Source organism: Atractosteus spatula, chromosome 2 (genome assembly GCF_055471065.1).
Source record: "Atractosteus spatula isolate fAtrSpa1 chromosome 2, fAtrSpa1.hap1, whole genome shotgun sequence".
NCBI lineage: Eukaryota > Metazoa > Chordata > Actinopteri > Semionotiformes > Lepisosteidae > Atractosteus > Atractosteus spatula.
The window spans coordinates 61,607,311-61,618,067 of record NC_142707.1 but is presented as its reverse complement, the minus strand read 5'-3'; the positions used below and the strand labels follow the sequence as shown (position 1 = coordinate 61,618,067).

At 38.0% G+C, this 10,757-nt stretch overlaps 1 protein-coding gene across 1 annotated transcript; it reads right to left on the bottom strand.

Moving 5' to 3' along the window:
* Positions 1 to 1,490: 1,490 nt before the first annotated feature.
* plaat1l (phospholipase A and acyltransferase 1-like) lies at positions 1,491 to 10,402 on the bottom strand. Its single transcript, XM_088908593.1, has 4 exons — positions 10,332 to 10,402; positions 7,624 to 7,753; positions 6,708 to 6,961; positions 1,491 to 1,900 (listed from the first exon to the last, which is right to left on the bottom strand). Exons 1-4 carry the CDS (start codon positions 10,338 to 10,340, stop codon positions 1,835 to 1,837), a joined length of 459 nt encoding a protein of 152 aa, XP_088764719.1. The 5' UTR covers positions 10,341 to 10,402; the 3' UTR covers positions 1,491 to 1,834.
* Between the last annotated feature and the right edge of the window lie 355 nt (positions 10,403 to 10,757).

Genomic DNA, 10,757 nt, shown 5'->3' with positions numbered 1-10,757 from the left:
CACGGCAAAGGACGATTCATTCACATTAGCAGCAGCTGTTGCTTGGACAAGGAATAGGGATGGGACACCACAGACAGATTCAGCCTTTACCTTCATAAACCAGTATGAGGCCCTGGGGGTAGCAGCAGTATCACCCTGCAGCTCACAACTGGCAACCCACGCAGGTGTGGGCCTGGTCACTTCCTGGATGGGAGATCTCCTGGGAAAAACTAAGGTTGCTGCTGGGTGTTAGTGGGGCCAGTAAGAGGTGCTCACCCTGCAGTCTGTGTGGGTCCTAATACCCCAGTATAGTGACACTATACTGTAAAAAGGCATTGTTCTTTGGATGTGATGTAAAACCAAGGTCCTGACTCTGTGGTCATTAAACATCCCAGGGTGTTTCTCGTAGGGGTGTAGGGGTGTTACCCCGGCACCCTGGCCAAATTTCCTCCTGGCCTTTATGAATCACAGCCTCCTAACAACCCCAACTATGAATGGGATCACTCTGTTCTCCTCCCCAGTGATAGCTGATGTGTGGTGAGCGTACTGGTGCACTATGGCTGCTGTTGCATCATGCAGGTGGGGGCTGCACATTGTTGGCGGTGGTGGAGGGGAGTCCCCATTATCTGTAAAGCACTTTGAGTGGAGTGTCCAGAAAAGCGCCATATAAGTGTAAGCAATTATTATTATTAATTTAAAGGAACCCCATTCTCCAAGCCCACTAGTTACAACTTAAGAAAGGATTGAACAGGAGCTGTGAGCACACAATCTAAGGAGTGGGTTTCTGTTGAATCCCTGTATTGTTTATTTTGCTCTCATAGAGCTGAATTTCTGTAACCCTCTAGAACTGGGCCTAATGTTACATAATGATCACAGTGTAGTTAAGATAACATTGCACATGTTGTAAATGATGAGAAACCGTAGTTGAAAAATCACCAGATATTCCCTTTAGGGGGGATTCCGATTTGGAGGCGTTCAGTCATAATCCCACAGATGGTAGCTTTGCACCACTGGGTCCTCAACCAAGCACAGAAACCAAATATCTGAACTGTGGTTCCTCTCGTGACAATAAGGTTTATTTATGAAAATTACAAAATAATAAAGCCACAGACTAATGTTATGTAGTGTAATTTAAAAACAATTATTTAGTACCTGACATTTTCAGTGGGTTTGAAATCACTAAAATTGATACTACATACAGTATATATACTCTTCTGTGTTCTGTCTGATTCTGTGCTGAGTTGAGACACAAAACAGCAGGTGGTGAAAGCTTGTCATTTATACATCTGTAAAATATCTTACAGTGAGCTAGTTCATACTGCACAAAAACATGACAGAAGGTGAAATTATAAATCAGTTTACTTCCATAAAGCATTTCGGGCAATTGAGAAACAGACAAAATATTACAAAACATTTTTTAAACTAATTTTACAAATTTTATTGCATGCATTATAGAACAGTGCATCAATAAATCTTAAGGTACAGTAACTAAAATTCTTACAAGATAATGTAAAAAAGATAATATGATTAAAATAAAACACACAGTAAATTATTTGTCTCTCAATTTAGTCTCACACTACACAGTCCATTATCAATTTTTTTCATAATAACTCGGGAAATCTCTTTTCACACATGACCATTTTCAACATTCATCAGTTTCTCTGAGGATATTCACATTAAAAAAGCGACTGCATTAATTACAAAACATTTTAAGTGAAAATATTAATCTTAAGAGAAAATGTCCATAAATTTTATGTATATCTTGGGCTCCATTTTTTAATAATCTTTTTCATCATTCATTATTCATCATTCCATTTGTGGAAGTTTAATTTCTCCGTGATTATAACTGGGGTTCTTACATTTTTTTCTTCTCAAACAGATCTTTCCAGGTGGGCAGTATCTTAGCATAGATCTTTTCAATCTACAAAAGAAAAAAAAATAGTTCTATACAACTGAACTAACGTATGTTAATCTATGTGAGAAGTGTCTAGTGCCCTGTCAGACGAATTCATCAATTGGCAAGGACACAACTCTGATATAATTTTAAAAGTATTTAGATATGCTGGTAATGGTTTTGATTTCAAAAGTATTATTTTGATTAAAAAAATATCATTATAGACACAATCATATTATTAAAGTGATATTTTTCTGTCTTTCATTTCTTTCATTATATTTTATGAAAACAAAAGAGTGAAGATAATATGAAAATAAATAATGAAAAAATTATGAATGGGCAGTTGATATCAATTCCTAATTCTTCTCCCAACCCTGGTCCTGGAGGTATAATGCGTCTTCGGGTTCTCAAGGTCTTTTTAAAGTAGCAGCACCTGAGGAGTTTGGAGAAGCTGAAAATTTGGTCTAGCTATGCCAATAACTGCCTGGGTTAGCTTATTAATAGTTAAAGTGGAAAGAAACCCCTCAGACATACCAGCACCCCAAAGACCAGGACTTAACATTTATGATTTAGATGATTAAATCCAGCTTTTTTCTGATTTAAATGATTAAATCAAGCTTTAAGTACCATCAGTTTTCTCACGGCTTCATACAATTCAAGTTTTCAGGGGAGCACAGCAACAGGCATACACCTGGGACAGAGCTCCAGGGCACACACAGACAGACACACTCTCACACCAGGGCCAGTTTACCCAGAACCCAATTAAACTACCAGCATCTTTCTGGACTGTGGGAGGAAACATAAACATTAGGAGACTGTATAAAATTCCACACAGATACAGTAGCACCCAGGTCTGGAATTGAACCCAGGGACCCAGCACTGTCAGTTCACCTTAGTTTTTTTTTTTCAAAATAAATATAAGAAGCTGCTGGAGTTCAATCAGTTGATTATACTCTGTGAATATACTGTACTGTGAATAGACATGCACAAGATAAATGTACATAAACTGCATATTGTTTTATAGAAAATGCTTCTTCCATCATTTTTTCTAATTTAGCTGAGAATTATTTACAACCCCAATATAGCTTCAAAAGACTGATAAAGCAACATTAAAAAACATTAAATCAATTCTACCACAGCTGATAAAGATTTTTTTACTTCTTTTAATGTAAAAAGAAACTAAAATACTTATAATCACTTAACATCACAAATGACTAAGGCATTATGAGGTTTTTATTGTATAATACTTGTTCATATTTGAGTATCCACCACTTGATTTTAATTTCAGCAGAAAGTAGTTTAGCTGTGCAGCACTATCAATGCTCTTTTTAATTTGTTACCCTTGTTAAAAATGTTCGTTGTGGATTTTATGAACATATATAGTATTGTTTGCCCATGTTGTACAAGAAATATGCATAATACATAGGGTGACAACCTGGTCTAAGATCAATTGAGCACTTTAGGGCAAGATATGTGTTGCAAGATGTTTCTAAATTTGAACACATTAACCTACATACTGAGTGGAATTAAGATGAATTTTTCAGTTCTCTTTTGGTCATCAAAGTATCTACCAGATGAGAATATTATTTAACTTTAGTTGTTATTGTTATCCTTACTTCTTGTATTTTTATTGCTGCTGAGAGATAATTAAACAACAATGTCCATTTTACACGTAAATTGATTTGTGTACTGCTGAACATTGAAATAAAATATGAAAAAAACATAGTTATTATTATAATTCAAGTTACCAAGAAATTAAATTCAATTATTACATCTTGACGTAGTGTCTTTGTCACTGGATCTCTTCTGGTTATTTAGCAAAGTCACCAAATCAGACTCTGTCTACCCAACACCTCCCTTTTTCCTCTCTGAGGCTGGGCTGTCAGAATAGCTCATCACCATTTTATGTCAAAATCTCAGGATATAGTCCCACATCGAAACCTTATGGAACAGACAAGAGCATTGAGCATTGGTTTCATGAAATAGTTATTTTATGAACCAGTGAACATAAGAGGAAACTATTTTTTTAAAACTGAGAATAGGAAGTACATTTTTACATAAAAAGCCCCTGGGTATATGAAAGAAGCTACCAAGTCAATATCCTCATTTCTCTCAAGAAACAGCTAAATCGGGTTCTTAAATCAGTTACCTACTTACATCCAAATGCACTAGATGGGGAAAATAGCTTTCTTCTGCTTGTACAAAAGGAAGCCATTTTCTACAATGGAGTCTTATACTTTGTTGAGACTTTGGATTTGCGGATGCCAAGATCAATCGATTAATCTTAATGTTTTGTAGTTTGCCATGGAACACGTTAATTGGATTGTACTGCAGCTGACAATATTGTGCAGCAACAGTAGACCACAGGGGCACAGAGCATAGCAATAAACCTCTGGTGGTCCCAGTTTGCGGGGGAGCAAAACCCAGTGTTTGCCCCCACCCCCGACACTTCAACCAATGACTTTGCAGTACATTAATTATTGCAGGTCTTAATTCAAGATCCTGCTGAGATGTTGTGTGGCTCAGCACCTGCTCCTGCCTTGTAAAGATCCAGAGGAAACCAAAATTCTAAGGGAGCCTTTGTCCACGATTCCCAAAGCTCTACCGTGTCCACCTGAAGTTCTTCCTACACAAAAGGGGGACATTCAAAGAAAGGGCAAGAAAAGGTGGAAAATTGAAACTTATAAATATAAAAGAGGGACAAGCCAGGTCTCTCAAAAGCTAAGGATTTTGCAATGGATCTAGCACCTGTGTGCATAATCCAGGTCCAGACCTTAATGACGTAAGTGGACTAAACTCGGTCTGTGTTTACCAGGTCGTAATCACGTGATAATTAAAACCAGCAGGAATCCAACACCACAGGAGCAGGGTTGCTTACTTCTGGTCAAGTGAATCTCAGAAGACTCTGGCAGGTCTCTGGCAAGACTCTAGTAAGAAAGAGATGTGCTGGAAGAAGTGAGGCAAAAAATGAAAATGAGCTCCCAGATCCCCTGGTCTCCAAAAGGAAAATTGGCCGGGCTTGGGGTGAAGTGATGTTTGTATGTACCTAGTAACTAAGGCACCTGCCAAAGTAGTAATGACTCAGGCACCTCCCTAAGAGGTACAGTAACAGCATTTTGCCAGAAAGGGAGCCATTTTGTCTAAATGATTAGCATTTGAGAAGGTATTAAAGTACATGTACATTTGAGGGGGGGCTCTGTCCAATAGACATCATGTTGGTAAGACTCCATTTAGTCATTGTTTGCCAGCCTAAATTTACTTTTATTTGTTTTGCAGTGTGTACAACGAACACATCTTCCTGAAGGCAAAATGTCAAAAGATTGATGATGGTGAGATGGGTCTTCAGTGATGGCACAGGCCTTCCTCAGAATCTGCCGGGGATATATCTGTGCTAGGAGTCTTACAGGCTAAACAATGATTTTAGAGCTGAGGTTTACAACATGTTCAAGGTTTTTTTTTGTCTTTTTCACTGAGTAAAGTGAACCAACAGAAGAAAAAGTAAAAATACCTTTGATAAAAGATCTATAAAATGTTGAAAGAATCATTTTTTAACTCAAGAGGAACTCATACCATATAAGCACTGCTGGGATTTCTTCACAATGATATCCATGTTCTCAGTGAACTTAAGTTTATCGTCAAACACAGTGCCCAGAAATTTGTTACTGTTAACCATACCAACAGATTCACCATGTATTGTTGTGGGAACGATATTGGTTTGTTTTTGAAAATCACCAGTCATTTTGTTTTTGTTTTTCTCTAGGTAGGAAGTATCACACCAGTTGAAAAATTCATCCAGAGTGTGTTCATGTGTTTTTTTGTATAAATTTAATCCCATTTTAGCTACCAAAATATAGACAATATTTGAAATTTTTGTTTTCATATCATGCTAATGCATACTTACCACTCAAATGGGACTTGAAGGATTCAAAGCAAAAACCAGATCAGAAATTCAGTAAAGTAGAAAACAGGTTTTGTCATGTAGCACTAGGCAACAGAAAGCACGACCCTGTGTGTGGCTATTCTGGTAACTGTGATTCTATGCCAAATCGGGGGACGAAGACATTGTCTTGGACAAAAGCTAGGAGGTCAAAACCCGGGAAGGTTCTAAAAGCAGAAGGTACAAAAATAGGTGGTGAAGTTGTAGTAGAGGACGAGAGCTTGGGGTCAAAAGCCAGGAAGGTTCCGAGGAGGCGATGCACCAAAACGGGAGGCGAAGTCGAGGACGTGAGCGAAGAGTCAGAATGCCAGGAGATTAGTAATCTTTAGGGAAAAGGTCTGGGGACGTACAAGTACAGAGCTCAGGGAGGAAACCTCAATAGTGAGCAAGGAAAGGAAGACAAGAGAGGATTTTAGTAGTAATGAGTTAATTGGTGCGTGGGCGTTTAGGGAGAGTAGAGCTCGTGGAAATGTGGGAGCGCTTGCATGCCTGTGTGCGATTTGTGACAGGTTTCCACTGTAGAAATTATCATTTTTCAGACAAGCTGTTAAAACCAAATTGTCAAAAGTGTCATGACCAAATCCTAAAGCAAGATCTACAATCTCATCTACTTAACCTCCCATTACCTCAACTACGGTGAAAGTACTCCCTGACCCACCTCCACAGTCCCCCCTTGTAATGGACATTTTAATCTTTGCTGGAAGTTTCTGGTTATAGGGGTTGAAGAGCACACTTACAAATAAAGAAGAAGCCTGAATAAAGATTCACAGCACCTTATGGAGTGTGTCTGAGAGTCACATATTTCTTTGGCGTAATTATTGTATCCGAAAAGATTACTTTGCCACTTTGGGTTCAGGAGCTTGAGGCCAAAATAATCACAGCCCTTATTTACAGTACCTGCACTGATTTCTTGATCCCATATCGGTAGAGTGTGGCTTGGTGCTCAGAGTTGTGGAATAGGATGTCATAGGTGACCATCTTTCCCATGGCCTCATCTATCTCAGGCTTGACTTGAACGTAAAAATCGCGGGGTGTATGCTCGTCATCTAGATAATTGTTTACTTTGTATTTCTTCCCGACAACATCAAGAGGGTCAATTTTAATAGTTGACTTCAGTGCCCTGCCAAATAGAAGGATCTTTGAATCTGAATCTGTGGAAGAAAAAAAATATTTTTAATACTCTATGTCCAATAGAACTGGTGTCTGTCCAATTGCCTTTTAAAGCTCTGATTGGTGGGAAAAATATGTCAACAACCTTTGTGTGTACTGAAAAAACAGTTAATGATTTACAGTATTACATCATTTATCCCAGTGCCAATTAGAAGTTGTAAGAAACAAAAAAAAGTCAATAATAATCACCATACAACTAAAATATTTCTCAAATGGTGTCTTCTTAAGGGTGCAAAAAAGACACAAATCTGTTTTTATTTAATAAATAATAAATATCAGCATACTGTATGTAAACTACATATAACTTTCCCTCTTGATTCCCTCTTGATTGGCCTCTCTTTCTGTCCCCTGCTCCCGCCTCTCACTCCTCCTCTCTCCCAGCCTTTGTTCTCCCGCTACATTACCTTTGCCTACTGCCTTGTCTCTCTCACACCTGAAGAAGGCTCCACGGCCGAAATGTTGTGTTCTCTTTCTTCTTTTTTTCAGCATGGAATAAACCTATTACTTGTTCCTTTGCAGCCTACGCATGCTGACGCAGCTCCCCACCTGAACTACATATAACTTTGACTATAGTGTAAAAGTGCCTTCAGTTACATCATTCTGTACATGACATTACTTTTGAGTTCAGCTCAGAGTAACTTACCTCGAGAAGTAAAGTGTGCCACATAGGGGACTCCATCTCTCTCACCATAATAAATTCCAAAGTGGGAAAAATGCTTTGACCGTGGAAACTCAATTATGTCTCCTGGATGTAGCTGCGGATGGGAATTGTTCTGCAGTAGAAGAACAAGAAATGACTAAATTGAGACATCAAACTATCTTCAGAAAGGCCATTTGCAAGTGAGTTTGAAGAACGTTTTAAAACAAAAAACTAGCTGCAGCTATCAGTTTATTTTAGAATCAAGATTTCCTTTTTAACTTCGTTTAGTTCACTTTCAGCAATATTTGAATGAACTTGTACCATCAAAGGGATGAAATTGTTTACAAGCTGAAAAATCTCCCTCCAAACTCTTAGTGAAAAGTCTAGTTTGTGATTTTATTTTGTATTTGTAAATACAAATAAGGGTAGTAGAGATTGATGAAATAGAGTTCATATCCACCCATCTATCCATTTTCTAACCACTTAATTCGATTCAGGGCTGCGGGGAAGTTGGAGTCAACCCTGGCAAGCAACGAATGCAAGGTGGGTACACCCTTGGCACAATGCAGGGCACACACACAAGCACGAACACACTCACACCAGGGCCAACTAACCTACCAGTATGTCTTTGAGCCACTGGAGGAAACCAGAGCACCCGGAGGAAACCCAGGTGAACATGGGGGGAAAATACACGGAGTAGGAGACAGCAGTGCTAACAATTGTGTAATAGAGTTCATTTGTTTTTAAATCTATGACTGCAAAACCACAAGGTTTTGTTGTTGGTCACATAAGAAAACCATGCAGGTGAGGTCCAAGAGGCTCCTCTTTTGGAGCTCAAACTTTCTTTGTCATTGGGTGAGGGGGGTCCAGTGATGGTGTGCTTCCTCTTCCAGTGGAATGAAAGAACGTTCTTGTCAAGGGAGCACTGAGGTCTCCTAGGGTAGTCCGCATCCCGTCCCTACTAGGAAGCCCTACTATGAACCCCTTCTATGAACAGGAACTAGGCCTGTTCATGCATCTTGCTTCATAATTAAATACAGGTATTATATGATTATAGATTGGCTGGTGTGTTGTATTCCTGAATGGTCTATTAAACTCAATTTGACAGTAAAGTCATCTTGAAAACGACCTGAGGTGTGTGTATAGGAGTCATATTACTGACACGTTACAAATAGATTTTGTGTATTTCCTACTGTATGTCCCTATTTTTAAAAATTAGTCCAAATTCTATTATATTGTGACACATGAAGGCAATGAAGGCATGAAGGCATGAAGGCAATTGGTCAAAGATTAAATCCTTGGGTTACCCTCAAATGCAAACAATGTCAGACATGGTCCATTGGCTACAGCAGGTGATGTACAATAAAAATACATAAACTTTTGAAGAAGTGAATCTACAGTGCTGACAGCTGTGTGTGAAATGCAGCAGTCCATGAATTAACCATGTCAGAATTTTTTGGAGTGTCAGCATCGTCATGGATAATCAGCCCCCATTCCATGAGACACAATCTTTTATAACACAAAAGCAAACCTTAGCTGAATATATGTTTGTATATATAGAGCCCTTCAAATGCAAAAGGAAAGTGTCTAAATACTTTATACTCTTTCTATTACAATGCTTAAAACTGCATGTCGCCATATATGGTGCCTTAATTATGTAGTAAGAATGTATGGTTGTATGTCTCTACAATATTATTACTGTAGAGTAAGAGGAGATCAGACACTGGTAGGGGAAAATCCAGAAATATGCCATCTCTGTTAATCAAATGTTAATCAGGCTCGCAAAATGTAAATGCTACTGATTTGACTATGCACTATAGACCAGATTTTTCTGAAGTACTTTCAGTAAATCAGTAAATCCGAACAGAAAGCCCCTGAAAAGTCAGACAAATAATCATCATGCAGCAGTACTGCAGAGGTCATTGTAGTTTGTACATAAAGAACACAATCTTGATTATGGCTGGAGAGTTTTTCCAGCATACATTGGAAGCCTGAGTAACTCTTTTGATGGAAACGAGTTAGAGACAACTGTAAAGCCTAGAAGAAATCTTTCAAGGAAAAGAAATGGCCACAACTGATACATTGCCCTTGAAATAAAACATTTGTACACCGTATCAAAACAATCAAAATCTCAGTTTTCATGGTTCTGTATTGAATCATCAAATCAATTATTACATTTTACTGCTTCATAAATAGTTAACATTTAGAGAGAACTCTGGGTCCTGAATCTTCATCAACTATACTGTATGCCACTGTCCAACTATATGGCCTCCCCAGAAGTAAAAGCAAAAAACGACAAACGATAAAATGTAAGCATTTTTTTATATTACCTTTTTATACTGCTGTCTGGGTTATTGAAATACAGTACTTGCATGCAACAGTGTATTTAATTTGTATATTTTTACTGCTTTTTTCCGAAAGAAAAAAAAACATTTGAGTTGGCTATGTTGTTTATAAAGAAGTAATGTCTTTGCTCAGATATTAAATGTCCTCCAGCTGGAGCCATCTTCTGGAGCCACTGCATTTAATTCCTTTAGAGTATACATTATACTGTACTTCTTTTCACTAGTCTTTCAGTGTGTTCCTGCAATACAGACTGTGGCACTGCAACAATTTCATTTAGTGTTTTGTGTATGTTTTTTTATATTTCATTTTCCATCCTAGTTAGGCTATTTGTACATAAAAATCAGAATATTAATTTGAAGTCCTACCAGTCCCATTGGGTTTAAGAAAACTTCAGTCCGTTCCTGGTGCTTATTCCACTGAAGAGAAAATAATAACTGTTTCACCCTTCAAAGATTTGAAAAGTTCTGCAGAAGAGGAAGAAAAGCCCTTTTACACTGAAGTGAGAGATGGGTGGGGGTTTCCCTCCATGCATGCAAGGGGTTATTTAAATAGATATAGGCAGGCTAATTTTAGTAGAATGTTCACAGATCAATGCAAGAGAATAACATTCTCGTGATAATAAGGACAGTATGCTCGTTGACATCATTGAGAGAGAACATGCATGCCCTCCAATTTGTATTAACCTTTACCACAAAGAGGGACTCTTAATTGTCTTTTTTTCTTCTGTTTTTACTGTATAACAATATAAACATATTGGATGAACAACCAAGGATGAATATCCTATGCACACC